This window comes from Cetorhinus maximus, chromosome 7 (genome assembly GCF_964194155.1).
Source record: "Cetorhinus maximus chromosome 7, sCetMax3.hap1.1, whole genome shotgun sequence".
Classification (NCBI taxonomy): domain Eukaryota; kingdom Metazoa; phylum Chordata; class Chondrichthyes; order Lamniformes; family Cetorhinidae; genus Cetorhinus; species Cetorhinus maximus.
The window spans coordinates 75,064,772-75,082,707 of NC_135885.1; the positions used below are offsets into that span (position 1 = coordinate 75,064,772).

The 17,936-nt window shown below is 43.9% G+C and overlaps 1 protein-coding gene across 1 annotated transcript in view; it reads left to right on the forward strand.

Moving 5' to 3' along the window:
• Positions 1–17,936, forward strand: part of LOC144682416 (coiled-coil domain-containing protein 81-like) — a 158,771-nt gene that overhangs the window by 49,628 nt on the left and 91,207 nt on the right. The window contains exon 6 of the mRNA XM_078544825.1: positions 11,259–11,428. Coding sequence (XP_078400951.1) covers positions 11,259–11,428 — 170 coding nt within the window. The remainder of the gene's footprint in view (positions 1–11,258; positions 11,429–17,936) is intronic.

Consider the following 17,936-nt stretch of genomic DNA (forward strand, 5'->3'; position numbering starts at 1 on the left):
AGCTGAAGGGAGGTAGAAATGTGATGGATTTTATTCTGTGTAAGAGGGGATGGAGCAGGTGGAGCAAAATAGAAGGTCAGGGATAGTTAGGAGCTCAGGAGAGATTTGACAAAGATGCCATGGATACAAGACCAAGGGAGTGTTAATGGTAGTGTCAAAGACTAAAGAAGATGCTGATAGTGGCATAAAGGTAAGATAGCAGAATGTGTTAATAGCAGAGCAAGTGATAGAGCTCTGTGAAAGCAAAACATAAGAACAAGTGACTGATGACCCTATGTGGAGGGGGGGAGGGGTTTCAGGGACGAGGTTAGGGAAAAAAATTGGATGAAAAAGGGGTCAAGATGGAGGAGAGAGTTCATGGTCTGAAATTGTTGAACACAATGTTAAGTCCAGAAAGCTGTAAAGTGCCTAATTGGAAGATGAGGTACTGTTCCTCCAGTTTGAGTTGGGCTTCACTGGAACATTGCAGCAGGCCAAGATGGACATGTGGGCATGAGATGGTGAGTTGAAATGGCAAGTGACAGGAAGGTCTGAGTCATGCTTGCAAACTGAGCGAAGGTGTTCCACAAAGCAGTCACCCAGCCTGCATTTGGTCTCCCCAATGTAGAGGAGACCTGTTTGGGGCCTTGGGCGGTAAGGAGGGAGGAGATTAAGGGGCATGTGTTGCACCTTCTGCAATTGCATGGGAACGTGCCGTGGGAAGGGGATGAGGAGTTGAGGCTGATGGAGGAGTGAACCAGGGTGTCACAGAGGAAACAGTCCCTATGGAATGCTGATGGTGAGGCGAGGGAGTGTTTGGTAGTGGCATCATGCTGGAGTTAGCGGAAATGGTGGAGGATGATCCTTTGACTGCGGAGGTTAGTGAGGTGAAACAATGGCTTGATGTTCGATGGTGGGGTCATGGTCCAGGGGGAGGTAGGAAGAAGTGTCTGAGAATTGACTCTCAGCCTCTGCAAGTTAGAGGTCAGTATATCAGACAATAACAGCACCCCATTGTTGGCAGATTTGATAGCAAAGTCATTGTTAGACCAGAGAGAATGGAATGCAGCAAGTTCAGAAGGAGACAGGTTGGAGTGGGTGAGGGGAGCAGAAAAATTAAGACAGCCGATGTCAGGCTAACAGTTCTCAATGAAAAGATCAAGAGCAGGTAAGAGGTTGGAGGCAGGGGTCCAGGTAGAGGGAGAATACTGGAGGCTGGTAAAAGGATTGGTTGAATGTGGGGAGGACTCCTGCCCAAAGAAGTGAGCACGGGGACGAAGGCGACGGAAGAAGAGTTCAGCAATGCGCCGAGCTAGAAATTAATTCAAGTGAGGGCGTAAGGGCAGGAAACTGAGTCCTTTGCTGAGCACAGAATGTTCATCATCAGAGAGGGGAAGGTCAGAGGGTATGGTGAATACACGGTAAACACTGGGATTAGAAGAAGGATGGGGTCAGAGGGACGGATGGGGTCAGAGTTGCTATCAATAAGTTGTTGGAGCTTGTGTCCCTGAAGAGCTGAAAGGAAGAGAAAACGTTTCTTGTTAAGGCGTCAGATGAGATGAAGAATGAAGTGGAACTGGGACAAGGACAGCTTTGAGATAGGGTGAGTTGGTGCTGGAGAGGTCGAATGTGTACATATGGTGGCGCACGGCACTGATTGTAGATCTCAGGATGCGGCGAGAACAGCAGTCCGAGGAACAATGTATGTCCTGGAGATATCTGTAATCCTGGGTGGATTTGAAACATGAGGGATGGAACTTTAGTTTGAATCCACGTGGGATAAGTCAGAGACGGAGACAGTCACCGAGGAAGGAAATATGGCTGTTTTGGCAAACACCTTATCAAACACCAGTAGGGAAGCTGGAATCAATGAAGATGAACATGGTGAAAGAGACAATCTTCCGGAAACCCTGTCGGGCAGAAGAGCAGTACCTCTTCAAGGTGGGCATTCCTGGAAGAGAAGTGGCAGTGAATTAAATACTAAAATAAAAGCAAAATACTGTGGATGCTGGAAATCTGATATAAAAACAGAAAATGCTGGAAAAGCTCAGCAGGTCTGACAGCATCTGTGGAGCGAGAAACAGAGCTAACGTTTCAAGTCCAGATGAGTCTTCTTCAGAGATGAAGAGAGGTAGAAATGTGATGGATTTTATACCGTTTAAGAGGGGGTGGAGCAGATCAAGCAAAATAGAATCAGGGAAAGGTGGGAGTTAAGGAGAAATTTGACAAAAATGTCATGGACACAGGACAAAGGGAGTGTTAATGGTAGGGTTAAAGATTAAAGAAGTGCTGATAGTGGCATAAAGGTAACATAGCAAAATGTGTTAATAGCAAAACAAGGGTCAGCGCTTTGTGAAAGCAAAGCATAAGAACAAGTGACTGATGGCCTTGTGGGGTGAGGGGGGTGGGGGTTGGTGGTGGGGGGTGGGGGTGCAGTTGGCAAAAAATTGGATGAAAAAGGGGTCAAGATGGAGGACAGAGTTCTGAAGTTGTTAACTCAATGTTAAGTCCGAAAGGCTGTAAAGTGCTGAATCGGAAGATGAGGTTCTGTTCCTCCAGTTAGTGTTGGGCAGTATAAAATCCATCACATTCTTACTTCTCTTCAGCTCTTAGGAAGACTCATCTGGACTCAAAACTTTAACTCTGTTTCTCTATCCACAGATGTTGCCAGACCTGCTGAGTTTTTCCAGCATTTTCTGTTTTTATCTTTGCTATTTCCTCCCTGGCTCTTCTTAGAAACCTGGGATACATTTCACCCAGGCCTGGCAATTTATCCACTTTCAAAGATACTACACCCCTTAATAATTCCTCCTTTTTCATCCCATTCTCTATCTTTTCTGAAAACCCTGTAACCAGGAATGTTGAGCTGCCATTCCTACTATTATTTAAGTATGTTTCAATAATAGCCTCCAGCTTCTCAAAAGCTGTCTGGCATTCTCTTGACCATACCACCTTTGCCTTCTTTTGGAATAAATCCGTTAGTGGAGCAGCTATTGTGCTGAAATTTGGCCCAAACTTATGATTGAAGCCACATATCCCTAAAAATCTCATGATTTCCCATTTGGTTTTAGGGACAGGGAATTCCATCAAAGACTGTACTTTCGCTGTTCTTGGCAACGCTTGCCCCTGCCCTACAATATGCCCTGGATAAGTTACCCGAGTTTTTGTGAATTCACTCTTGCAATGTTTATTACTAAATCTGCTGACTCTATTGGTAAAATAGGGCTTCCAATTGTTTTAAATGATCTTTACAAGTGTTGCTGTAAATCAATACATCATCCAAGTAAACCATACAGTTAGGAACACTGGTTACAACTTGATTCATTAGTCTTTGGGAAGTGGCTGGTGCATTTTTTAGCCTGAATAGTATTATGCGACATTGGTATAGCCCATTTGGCGTGAGAAAAGCCGATATCTCCTTAGCTTGTTATGTTAAAGATGCATGCCAGTATCCTTTCAATAAATCTATCTTAGTAAGGAACGTGGCACTGTCAACCCTGTCAATACAATCTTCTAAAAGAGACTGGGTAGGAATCTGTTTTTGTTACTGCATTAACCATTCTATAATCTATGCAGAATTGGGTTGATCCATCAGGTTTAGTCACTAACACTACTGGAGAACTCCAACTGCTTTGACTAGGTTCAATTAGGTGGTTTTCCAACATATATTGAATTTCTGCTTTCACTTGAGCCAGTTTTCTTCAAACTTAAACGATAAGAATGTTGTTTTATAGGAGAAGATTTCCCTACATCCACATCATGCATGGCTAAAGTTGTAGACCCTGGTTTATCCCTACAGATTCCTTTAAATTCTGTAAGTAACCCCACTAGATCTTCTCGTTGTCCTACCTCAAAGTATGAAAATATGATGTCTAACTGTCCTAATATTTCAGTGTTAGCTAACTGGATAATAGGAGGTTCATTTTGTGAACTTTCTAAGTCTCCTTCTGCCTCATTCTCACTGTCTCTTTCGTCTTCCACTGTCCTTACTACCTACCATACCCTCTCCTTCTTATCCTCCTCCCCATGATAGTATTGTTTTAACATATTGATATGACACAGCTGATTCTTTTTCTGGTGATCTGGGGGGACGTGTCTATCAAATAATTTACTTTACAAGGTTAATTACCTTGTATGGAGCACCGAACTGTGCTTTCAGAGGTTCCCTCTGTAAAGGCAATAACACTAACACTACGTCCCTTGGTTGAAATGTTTAGGTCTCAGCTTGCTTACCTGCCCATTTCTTTATCTTTGTGAAACTTTAAGATGTTCTTGAGCCACTTTGCAGGTGCCTGTGAGCCATTCCTGGAACATGGATGCATAATCTAACACGGAAGATTCGTCCTTCTAGCCTAAAAACTTTTTTTCGATTACTTTCAGAGGACCTCTATCTCACACCCATAAATTAATTCAAAAGGACTGAAACCAATAGATTCATTTAGAGAATATCAAGTAGCAAATAAAAGAAAATCCACTTCTTTGTTCCAATCATGGGGATATTCATGACAATATGCTTTAATCGTTGTTTTGAGAGTTTGATGGTACCTCTCTAAAGCCCCCTGTGTCTGTGGATGATATGCTTGTGGACTTCAACTGTTTTATACCCAAACTACGCATTACGTTTTGAAAAATTTTAGGCATAAAATTGGAACTTTGATCCGACTGGATCTCTACCAATAATCCATATTGAGTAAAAAATTGGGTTAACTTCTCTACCACTACCTTAGCTGTAATTGCTCTTAAAGGGTTGGCCTCCGGAAATGGAGTTGTCATATCCATAATAATAAGGCTATACTGGTGTCTTGCTTTCATTTTTGGTAACGGTCCCATACAGTGTAACTACACCCTACTAAACGGTTCCTCAAAAACTGGTATGGGAATTAAGGGTGCCAGTTTGATTGCATGTTGTGGTTTTCCTACCATTTGGTACGTATGGCATGTTTTACAAAATTGCACCACATCCTTGTGAAAACCCGGCCAGTAAAACTGCTGGTTTTTCCATGCTTGAGTTTTCCGTATCCCTACATGTCGTGCCGTAGGAGTTTCATGTGCTATCCGTAATATCTCTTTACAATATTTGTGTGGTACCACTACCTGATGAACAGTCATCCATTCTTCATCTGCACGTCTATGAGGAGGTCTGCACTTCCTCATTAGTATCCCAATTTTAATACAATAACATTCTGGAACTTCCTCAGCTTCAGTTTGGGCTATTTCTGCTATCTTACTTAACTCTGGATCAGCTTGTTGTGCCTCAACTAGAGAGGCTTTATTAAACATCTCTTTTGGATTATCTAAGTCTTTAAAGAAAGTTTCAGCTCACCAAATATCTGTCTGTGGTATCACTTTAACTTCCGATGATGGACTTTGCTTATCCATTGCTTGGGTCATCACACACGAAGGAAAAATCCCTGGAACCTTTTCCTACAACTGCTCCATCTCTTTAAACTCACTTGGGCTTTTCTTAATTATGGGAGAAGCTACTATCTTTACTTCAACTAAATCATTTCCCAGGAGTAAGTCAACTCCATCTATGGGTAACTTCTGAACAACCCCTAACATCACTGTCCCAGACATTAGGTCACACTCCAAGTGCATCCGGTACAAAGGTACAGGTATATGCTCCCCGCCAATACCATTTATTAAAACTTTGGCTTTTAATGTGCTTTCTGAGGGAAAAGTTATGCCTGTCCCCAGCAAAAGTGTTTGAGTGGCTCCCGTATCTCTCAATATAATATAGGTTTAGCTGTCACATATGAGGGATAAGGAGCTACTTTTCCTCTCGATAAGAATTCTTTATAATTATCATGTATCTTATTCACCACTCCTGAACTCACAGCAATGTTCACACTCGGTTTCACAGCTGTAGTTAACACTACAACTTGATCTGTTGCATTTTCAGTCAGGGCTCCTTTTCCTGAATTGCCCTTATGTACCCCTACAAGTCCAATGGATTTCCCGTGCAGCTTCCAGCAGCCGGCACAAAGGTGTCCCACCTTGTAACAATGGAAACACTTACTTCTTTGAATATCACTTCGATCTTCAGCACTTCCTTTCTGGTCTGAGGAGGAGTTCCTGGGGAATCCCCAGCTGTCCCTTCTCTTCCCTGGTTACTTGCCTCCCTTTCACTTTCCCACCTTCTTTCCTTCTGGGGTTTGTGGAGGTGACGGAAAAATGGTTTGGATTTATGGACCAGCTCATAATCATCAGCCATCTCTGTTGCCTGTCTAGCTGTTGCAACCCTCTGGTCTTCAACATGGGTTCTAACTATTGGAGGAAGTGAATTTTTAAATTCTTCCAGGAGAATTATTTCCCTCAGAGCTTCATACGTTGTCTCTACCTTTAATGCCTGGATCCAATGGTCAAAATTACTTTGCTTTACTTTCTCAAATTCAATATAGATCTACCCAGGCAGTTTTCTTATGTTTCAAAATTTCTGCCTGTATGCCTCAGGGACCAATCCACACTCACTAAGAATAGCCTTTTTTACTGCATCATAATACACAGAAAATAATTCTGAAAGCGATGCATAAACCTCTTGAGCTCTACCCACCAACCTACTCTGTAGGAGCAACACTCAGTTTTCTTTTGGGCACTTCATTTGCTTAGCTACCTTCTCAAACAAAATAAATAATGTCTCTACATCCATTTCCTCAAACTTTGGAAGGGCTTGTACAAATTTAAACATCTCCCCACTGGGCTTTGGGTTGGGGGTGGTTTTTTCATCACCAGAACTTCCCCCAGCACCTGAGGCCTCTTTATTCAATGCCAGCCTTTTAAGCTGGTCTTCTCTTTCTCATTCCTGCTCTGTCTCCTTTGCTTCTCTTTCTTTATCCTTCCCCCTTGCCTGAAATTCCAGTTCCAGCTTCTTCAACATTCTTTTTCTTTTCTTTCTTTTTCTTTTACCTCTCTCTCACGCCTTTTCAATTCCAAGTCTCTTTCCTGTTCAAGCTGCTTCATTTGCAACCGAAGCCTAGCTAACTCAATTGATTCACCCCCTGGAGAACATGGTCTCTCTTGTATCCCTTCCAATTTCAAGTGCTGTGCAATTACCTTAACTATGTCCGCTTTCCTCACCTCTACGGTTAATTCTAACTCCAATTTATCCGCCAATCCCATTAGATTAGTCTTGATTACTTTTGTAAACCAGTTAAGGTTAAATATTCCATCTCTAGAAAAATTTTACAACTTCCAAAGCCATTTTGATTTACTAATGTATAAGAAACCAGGTCTCTGTCCTTATATCCTTTTTTACCAATTATTATTATTTCGTGTCCAATCACTTGTTGTCTGTATTTCAAATCGTGCATGAGCCTCCAGTCTAGGTTACGAGCGGGATGGGAGGAGGGCACAGTTTATCTAGTCCCACTACTCCACAGGTTGCACCATTTGTTTAAAAGTTTAATTCACTCAATAAAATGGCCAATTATTTGCCAGGCTTCTGTCAATAAACTCAGAATGATTGATTTATTATTAAGAAACTTCTTTTTCAAAAAATCAAGTTGCAAGAACAAGTTAACACACAATTTTAATCTGGAAATATAATTATCTACCCTTTTAAAACACCCCAGCACACACATACACGTGTACACGCATGCACACATACACACACAAGCAAGCAAAGGACAACAGATTGGGTCTCTGCAGAGATGGCCCTTGGAGAATGGACTTTAGCAAAAGGAAAGGATAAAGTTCGCAGGGTTTTGGCGCTGTTGATCTAGAGCCCCCTCGGGTGACAACAGCTTGCTGATTGCAGTAGATGCCTAGAGATTCTCAGGGGAGGTGGTGGCATAGTGGTATTGTCACTGGACTGGTATTCCAGAGACCCAGGTTAATCTCACCATGTCAGATGGTGGAATTTGAATTCAATAAATACCTGGAATTAAAAGTCTAATGATGACCATGAAGTCATTGTCGATTGTCGTAAAAACCCATCTGGTTCACTACTGTCCTTTAAGGAAGGGAATCTGCCATCCTCACCTGGTCTGGCCTACATGTGACTCCAGACCCACCAGCAATGTGGTTGACTCTTAAAAATGCCCTCTGAACAAGGGCAATTAGGGATGGGCAATAAATACTAGCCAGCGACGCCCCCCACATCCCACAAACAAATTTTAAAAAAGAGTTTCAGCGTGGAGGAGAATATAGAGCTGGATCAATTCTTCTTGTCTCAGCTTTGCAAGTTTCCAAATGCAGACAAATTATACTCAAATGAGGAATTTCTGGCTGCAATTTGGTAACCACATATGGACTTCAGGCAAGGCAGGGAAAGGGCAAGTTAGGGCAGCCTTCTTTCTTGGCTTATTCCCCAAAACTGAGTTCAAAAACAACAGGTTCAAAACTTAAACCTTCTCTAAACCACCAGGCCTTTGCCTTTAACTAGTTTTTTTCACAGCAATTAAAATAATTGCAGTTCGAACAAACAGCTGTCCCCCTTCAAGGCCATGATAGAGGTGTCAGCTGTGGCTCAGTGCATAGCACCCTCGCCTTTGAATCAGAGGGTTGTGGGTTCAGGTCCCACTCCCGGAAACCAAGAACTGTGATTGTACTCGAAAGAGTTGCAATCTGTGACTGTTAATAACTCGAAAGAGTTTCAAGGCCATGATGACCCAGTAGCTGAAATCATGTGACTTCCTAGAAAATGCATGCTTGTTGACAGTCCAAGGTGAACTTATGACCTTCTTTTAAAAAATCTAAGTGTCCGAATAATCCAATGTCTTTCCACATTTTAAAAGAAAATATAGTTTTTAACACTACCATTAATCACTGAACAACTCATTTGGTATCTATTTTCTAGTCCTTGTTTTCTCTGACTTCCTTACTCACTAATTTTCCGCCTTTCATTTCTAGCTTTGCCCCTCTCCCTTCTGAAACGATTCTGGCTTTTACGGGTTCGATCTCCCCCACAGCTGGTCCCATTGTCACAGAAATCTAAAATCCTCCATCCTGCACCATCTCTCCAGCCACACATTCATCTGCATTAGCCCCCTGTTTCTGTACTCGCTAGCATATGGCTCCTGGAGTAATCCACAGATTACCACCTTTTTAATTTCTTTCCTAGCCCCCTAAAATATGCCTGCACAGCCTTATCCTTCTTTCTACCCATAAGATTGGTACCAGTATGGACCACAACCCCTGGCTGTTCATCTTCCCTCCCAGAATGCTCTGCAGCTGTTAAATGATACCCTTGATGGCAGCACCTGGGAGGCAACATATCATCCTGGTGTCACAACTGCTACAACAGAAGTACCTACTTGTTCCCATAGCTATTGAATCCCCTATCACTATTCCTTTTCTGACCGTCATCCTACCGTCCAGCTAAGCCAACCAACATGTTGTGGACTTGGCTCTGGCTTTATTCCCCAGAGGAACCATTATCTTCATCAATATTCAGAGGGAAAATGTGCTCAGGGGACTTCTGCACTACCTGCTGGTCCCTCTTGTCTGTTTGGTGGTCAACCATTCCATCTCTGCCTGCACACTATTAAACTGCGGGATGACTACCTCCTAAAACATGCTTTTAATGTTATTCTCAACCTCGCAGATGCACTGCAGTGACTCTAGTTACCTCTCAAGCTCTGAAACCAGGAGGTTGAAGTCCTCCAGCTGATAACACTTCCAGCCTATGCGGTTGTCCAGGACATGAGCAATGTCCTGGAGTTCCCACATGGAGCAGGATGTGCATTCATTGGGGCTGAAGTGCCCTGCAATGCATTTATTTATTTGACTACTGTGTAAAATTATCAGAAATAAACTTAAGACTTGTCCCTTATCTGGAGACAAAAAAAAAAAATCAACCCAGAAGTGTGAAGTGATTCATTTTGGTCGGAAGAACATGGAGAGACAATATAAAATAAAGGGTACAATTCTAAAGGGGTGCCGGAGCAGAGCCTAAATCATGGAAGGTGGCAGGACAGATTGAGAATGCAGTTAATAAAGCATACAACATCGTAGGCTTTATTAATAGTGGCATAGTGTATAAAAGCAAGGAAGTTATGCTAAACTTGTATGAAGCACTGGTTTGACCTCAACTGGAGTATTGTGTCCAGCTCTGGGAACCACACTTTAGGAAAGATGTGAAGGCATTTGAGAGAGTGCAGAAAAGACTCACGAGAATGGTCCCATGGATGAGGAACTTCAGTTATGTAGATAGATTGGAGAAGTTGGGACTGTTTTCCTTGGAGAAGAGAAGATTGAGAGGCGATTTGTTAGAGATATTTAAAATCATGAGGGATCTGGACAGAGTAGATAGGGAAGAAGTTTTCCCATTGGTGAAACAAGAACAAGAGAGCATGGATTTAAGGTAATAGGCAAAAGAAGCAATGGCATGATGAGGAAAAGCATTTTCACGCAATGGGTGGTTCAGATCTGAAATGCACTGCTTGAGAGTGTGGTGGAGGCAGGTTCAATGGAGGCATTCAAGAGGGAATTGGATTGCTATCTCAAAAGGAAGAATGTGCAAGGATATTTGGAGAAGGCGTGGGAATAGCACCAGGTAAATTGCTTCTAAGGAGAGCTGGTGCAGACACGATGGGCTGAATGGCCTCCTGTGCTGTAACAATTCCGTGATTTGTGATTCAGTGAATTAAAGTTTATGCATTTAATCAATGTTGCTTATTTACTTTTTTAAACAAATTACTTGATCTAGTTTAAGTAATAGGCAGTTTAAATTAAATGTTTACCTGTAAATGTACCCCCACCATATACCGTGATGCCACTTTGCAATTCTTTTTCTCCCCAACCATGCATCTCTCTCTGTTGCTCTGTCATGCATTTGCTCTAAACCTTTGAGACTGCTCCCCATTGCATTGATGGAAGGAAATGCTCTGGCTGTGTTCAGAAAGGTAGGAATAGAACAAGGGCATTTCCCTCATTTCACAATACTTGCCTCCAATCCAATAGCAGGTTCAGCTGAGCAGGTAAAATGGAAACTGACAATATAGGAAGTCTGGGAGTCTTGCCCTTGGTCCTGTATTTAAAGTCATGTGTCTTGTGAGGGGCAGACTGAGGATCCTTACTTCATAAGACTGACTAAAAGATTCTGAAATTAGTAGGGACCCAATACAATTAGGACCCTTCCGTTTTCTGATTCCACTGGGTCTCCACCAGAGCTGCAGTGGGATCTGATGGAACCACTGAGGAAATTCAAGATCATTGTATTCATTTTGTTAAACTGGAATATTAACAACAAAATATAATTAGCCAAGCTTAGATGTTGTATGTTGTCCTCAGACATGTATGTGTATCTATCCCTGGTCATAACTGTTACCTTACTATAGGATTTCGCCAAGTGATATCAATGAAAGAAAATTAGCGCTGCAGTCGATTAAAGAAGAAAATCTCAGAGAAAATGATGAGAGCCTCTTTAAACCTCAACAAAATGAGTTCAGTAGAGAAAGTGAACAAACTGAGAAAATGAAGGAAAGAGAGAAAGGTAGAGAAATAACAGGTATGATGAATGAAATTCCCTTTGACTATTCTAGTTACTGGAGTAATATGAAAATATAAGGCAGTGTGATTCACATTAATTTTGTGTTAGGTTTTTGTTTGCCATATATTAGCTAGTGTGTCTGTGTGTATGTATTGAGAAGAGAAATTCAAAGACAAGTGCCTCCAAAGAACTGCTATTCGTTCTGCTGGAGATTACCTTGTACTGTTTTAAAATTTGCTAAAAATACTTTGATTCACTTAACTCACCCCTGGACAATTAATGTACAGCTGATATCTCATGTTATTGCTCAATTTTATAAAGGTATTATGACAAGTAGCATTATCAGGGACTATTATATTCAGCATTAGAGTAGCTCTGGGATCTGGAAGCAATGGGTTGGCAACATAAATTCTCACAGTACTGATGTGTGGTCTCAGGTTGTGGATGGGACATATATCTGAAAGAGTGAGACTGAGTAAGGATAAGAATGCAGAGACATTAGAGTAGGTGCAGGGATGGGCACACCTTTTATTGGAGTAAAATCTTAAAGCACTGGAACCAATTAATTTTATTTTAATTTTTTTATAAGCACATCTCCTTTGCCAGCTCCACAATTTCATTTGAAATAACTGAAACCAATCCCCATGCTTATGTGTGACTCCAATTTTTCCATATTACTATGTGTATTTGCGGTTCTCTTTTCCCTAACCTGAAAATTCCTTTTCTCTACATATCTGTGATTCTGTTTCATAGGGCATAATTTTGCCCTTGTTGGGCGGACGTGACGGGCAGGCCCGGGAGTAATTGTGAAGCTGACCACTACACGTGATCGGGCCCTGACATCGATTTCACGTTGGTTGGCCACTTAATGGCCAGCCAGCATGAAACAAGCACTGCAGCGCTGAGCACTGCCAGGGTGGGGGTGGGAACAGCGTGAGCGCTGAGGTTTGCGCATATGTGAGGGCGCGCGCAATGAAAGCTCTCTGAGGCACAGAGCTGCCTCAGGGAGCTGAAGATTTTGAACTGTAAATATAAAAATATTAAAATTATGAAAACCTGTCCCCTCATGTGACTCTGTCACACGAGGAGACATGTTTTCATTATTTTAATATATTTATTTTTGACTCTGCCACATGAGCAGGAACATGTTAAATATGAGCTTTAAAAGTTTTTTTTAATCACCTCATCCCGCTCTTGGATGAGGCTTCACCAAAAATGCAAAGGCCGCTTGGCCTTTTCGCTCGCCCGCCAACCGAATAGCTGGACAGGCAGCGAAAAATTCAAATCATTTAATTTATTAAGGCCCTTAATAAGCCGCTTAATTGTCAGCAGGCATGCTGCCGCCTCTCATGCGCGCCCGCCGTGCGAAATATCACAAGAGTACGCGATGACGTCAAGACGCTTACCCAATGTTATCATACACTATTTTACTCTGCCCAACAAGAGAAAAATTCTGCCCATTGAGTCATCGAGGAATTATGGCACAGAAGGAAGCCATTTGGTCCATTGAGTCCTTGTCAGCTCTCTGTAGAGCAATCCAGTCAGTCCCAAATCCCCATAGTCATGGAAGTTTATTTCTCTCAAGTGCCCATCCAATTTCCTTTTGAAATCATTAGTCATCTCCACTTTTACCACTCTTGTATGCAATGAGTTCCTGGTCATTACCATGTGCTGCGTAAAAATGTTCTTCCTCACCCTTTATCACGTGCCTGAACACGTGGCGGCTGAACTTGCTCCAAACCTTAAATTTGTGATGGTTAATCCTTGTACCTTTAGCTAATGGGGATGGCTTTTCTTTGCTTACCTTACTAAGGTACAAAGTACATAATCTTATACACCTCTATCAGATGTCCCTCATGTAGTATAAGGGTCTGGCACATAAAGGGACTAAGTACAGTACCACCTGCACAGTGATGTAAGAGAACACATGACCAGCACCTAGCATTCTCACCTGAAGCAAAGCTCAAGAAGAGAAGGCACAGGAGGAAATTGCCAGAGAAAAGCTCCAAAAAAAGGATTGGAATCTGACAGCAGAAATTAAATTCCTCACTGCAGCAGAAGACTCCAATGAATCTCGTGGAAGTCCAGTTTCAATACCCAGAGTGTGCAGACCTAGCAAGAGTGAGCTAAAAATTTAAATTCCTGGACAACACAAGTCCTGAAAAAAGTTAAATACTGCAGTGGTCAGAAATTGCCGTTTAAATCACAGCCTGAGAAACCCGATTCCCGAGTCGGTGCCTGAACACCGAACATGCTCCAAAAAAAGGGAAAAAGAAGATTAATTAAAAATCAATCATAACTGAGTAGGCAACTTTAAAAATTGGCAAAAGACAGGATTCGATGCTTCTAAGCCCTGAGAACATTGTGCTAAAGTGTCCAGGCAGCCATTGTTGATAAAAAATAAACGCTGAGATCACGAACGCCGTTACTGCAGGAGCCTTCCAAAACTGGCAAGCAAGGGAAAACTCTGTGAAGAAGCGTATGTTGGTGCTATCTTGGATTTTTGGAAAACTCTTAAAGCTGAACCTGCAATTTAAAAATTTTAACCATGAATCAGAAATCCACTCTTCCAGATCAATTAGGACTTACCCAAGGCTCAGAACAATCACAAAATTGGAAACTGGAGAAAGAGATTCTTTGGATACATGATTACTTCAGGTCTGGGTAAAAAGACAGAAGCTGAACAAGTTAACACACTGCTTTATTTGGTAGGCCTGATAGCCAATGATGTAATAGCTAGACAAGGAATCAACAAATCATCTGCAAAATTTGATGAAGTTTTAAAATCATTCGATGCTTACTTTAACCTCAGAAGTAACAAAATCCTTGAAAGGGCTAAATTTAATAAACGTGTCCAGGAGCCAGGAGAACCTGTCGACTCCTTCATTAATAAGCTGAATAGAATGGTTGAAGGCTGTGATTACAGTGACCTGAAACCTAAGCTAATCAGCGATAGAATAGTCATGGGAGTGGCGGACAGTGCACTCTCATACATGCTTCAAGCAAATGAAGATTTAACCTTTGATGAGGCCATCCAGATTGTCATATAATCTGAAATCCATTTGCAGCACAGATCCATATGAAGGGGAGAAAGCAAACCATAGTACAAAGTAAATTCCACTGTCCAGTTGGTGTAACAGCACAGAAGCAGGGGCGCTCCAGGCCAAGGGAAGCAATACCTTAACCGACTGGTACAGCGACCATGCCAATGCTGTGGAGCAAAACGGGCCACAGGCGTGATCAATGTCTGGCAATTTCGGCCCCATGCTTTCAGTGTAACCGAATAGGACACTTCGGGAAACTGCAAAGCCAAAACATTGAAACGCATGGAAGATCCCAAGAGGATTCACAAGGTTGTGAACAGCACATCAAGAGGACAACAACCATGCATCTTGGGTGACGTCAAAGATCCTGGATTTTCGTCCTGGAATGTGGACATCTTGGTTAACGGCCAGCTCACTTCGGGTGGAATCTTTCCAGATTTGCACTAAGTGCGGTAGCGAGGTTGAAAAACGTTGTTTTACACACCGGCTGCAACGGTGGGTTTTGCATTCCCAGGAAACACACTGGATCTCTGGCGGGGCAGACTCTAATTCGCCCACCCCACTGTCACCTCAGGCCTTCAGTAACCTGGATGCCACATTTAAAGGGCGCACCTGCACAGAGCTAGTACTTTAAGGGATCGGAAGCTGCTGCAGAGTCATGGCTACCAAAGGGAGGAAACATGCTGCACCCAAATTAAATGACGCCTCCCTTGGGTGCCTACTGGACGCAGTGTATTCCTCTGCCCCTGCCCTGGACGAAGACCAGCAAGCAAGTTCACCAATCCAGCAGGAGAGGCGGTGGCAGCTGTAGTCAGCACCAACACCTTGCAAAAGAGGACAGCCACCCATTGCCGAAAGAGGGTGAATGACCTTGAATGATCTCCTCCATTCCACCAGGGTAAGTCACTCTTCTCATCACTCTCAACTCACACACTCACAAACCCATTATACATCTGCAGGGATCTCACTCACTGCCAGTTCAAGGGGCATCACTCTCTCAACACACCTTCATCTGCCCTGTGGATCGTGTCCTCATCTCGTCCATGGCACCACTCAGCACCCACACGTGCCAGACATTCTTCTCATCTGGCATGGCAAGTGTCCTGCTTACACTCTCTCCATCTGTATTCATGCAGGACAAGCTGGCACACAACAAAAAGGAGAGGCCGCAGATTGGTGGAGGAATGCCCAACATCAGGGTCCTCACAGACTTTGAGAATAGAGTCATCCAGCTGGCCCACAACGATCTGGACCATTCCTGTGCTGATGGTAAGGTTGGCGGTACTCAACCAAGTGAGGATCCAACAGTACATCATCCATCAGACAACCATGCTGTGAGTTAGTTCCCCTGTTCCACAGTCCCCTGCCGTGCACTAAATATGTCTTCTTGCTTTCGCAAGCACACCAGTGAAGTAGTTGAGGGAGTCCACAAGCCAGGTTCTCCACTCAAGCTCCAAAGACTCCTCGAAAGAAGAATCTGATGATTTCAGTCTGAGGTGATAGCACTGGCATGCCAACACACCAAGGTCAACACTAGTAGGATGGCGGCTGTCATGGAGGCCTTGGTTCAGGACATTGGTCCTGCACTACTGTGCGGACTGAACTCCATCGCTGATGCCATAGTTGGCATCCAGAAGTTCCAACGCGAGAGGGGAGCAGGACAGCTCAATCTCACTCCAGCTGCCCCTTCTCCTCAAGGAATCAGCCAGGGGCTGTTGGGCACCCATAAGGAGGATCAACAGGTGCACCCCCAATGGCCATCTACACAGGTGACTCCGTGAGTGTCTGGCCCATCTGAATCCCCTCTTCCTGTGACCCCAGCAGCTCCAGCTCCATAGGCTGAGGAGGGTGCCACTGCCACACAGCAGGACCCTGAAAGCAGGCCAGGACCTTCCAGGTCTCGGCCCTCCAGAGGACACTTGCCAAGGTCTTCACCGACAGAGCACAGCAGTCAGCTGGCAGCCTCCACCTTCGCTGTGGGTGTTAGGGAAGCATCAAGCAGGGTTCAGAAGGTAATGAACATGTAGTTGCACAGCCTGGGCATGGATGTTAATCACTTGTACATAATGCTCGCTTTTGTAAATAAATTCCCAAGAATGCCTCCTTGCCTATGGCTCCTTGTTATGATAAGTAATGTTCCTGTCACTCAGATGTGAAACCTTGGTTCATGCACAAGACAAAGGTAGGTGTCTCATTCCAACGCCTCTTCCCTGTGCAGTCTGTAACCTTCAGACCAAAGTGATGTCCAGCTTCACACTCACTGGACATATTACTGATGTCTGCACCTCGAATGTCAGAATGTCATGGGCAGGCATCTCAGAGCTCCGTCATTCTCTCTGTGTGCTCTCAGCACCTTTGAGGTGGGGCTGGCCCCCCATCTCTTCAGCACCTGTGACCGGTGACGCTGTGGTCTTAAAGGGGTCAGGTGTTGAAAGTTGACAAAGGATCAGATGCATTTAAAGTTTAACAGCTGTGTTTCCATGGTATGAGCCTGATCAAAGAGCACAAGTGAGCTGCCCTCAGCCTGGCAGGAGTCAGACATTTACAGAGGCAACTTAAGATCAATGGAGTGTCCTCACTGCATGTCGTCATCATCCTCCTGGAATCTAGCGATGTTAGGGCCTCCACTGCGTCTTCATGACATGAGCCTGATCACTGAGAGTCTTTGCGCTGCCATCAGCCACATAGGAGTCAAACGTTCACAGATGCAAGGTGAGGACGTCAGGACTGTGCTCACAACATGTCGTGATCATCCTCCACAAATCTTGCGGCTATGCAGGCCTCCCAAGTGCGCCTGCCTCGTCTGGCCAGTGCGATGGCCTCACTACTGGTATCCTCGCCTTCGAGGACCTCATCCTCTTTGATGTCCTCCTCATCGGAGGAGATGTCCAGCTCTTCCATCTCCTCTTCAGGCAGGCCCTCCCCCTGTTGCAGTGCCAGGTTGTGGAGTGCGCAGCAAGCAACGATGGTTCTCGACATCTTCTGGGGACTCTATAGCAGTGCTTCAACAGACCTGTCAAGGCACCGGAACCTCATTTTCAAAATGCCTATCGTTTGCTCCACCAAAGTCCGGATCGTGGCATAAGCCTCGTTATAACGTTGCTCTGCTGCAGTCTGAGGCCGCTGCATGGGCGTCATCAGCCACGTCCTCTGTGGGTAACCCTTGTCCCCGAGGAGCCAACCCTGTAGCCTCTCTGGATCCTGGAAGACCTGAGACCTGCTAAGGATGTAGGAGTCGTCGACACCCCCTGGAAATCGTGTGCAGACCTGTAGGATGCATTTGTGGTGGTCGCACACAAGCTGAACATTCAGCGAGTGGAAGACCTTGCAATTGACATAGTTGACTGCTTGTTGCCACGGAGATTTAAACGCCACGTGAGTGCCATCGATGGCACCCTGCACCTGTGGAAAACCGGAAATCTGGACAAATTCCAGTGCTCTTGCAACTTGGCTTTCCTAATCCCAGGCAAAATGCACAAAGT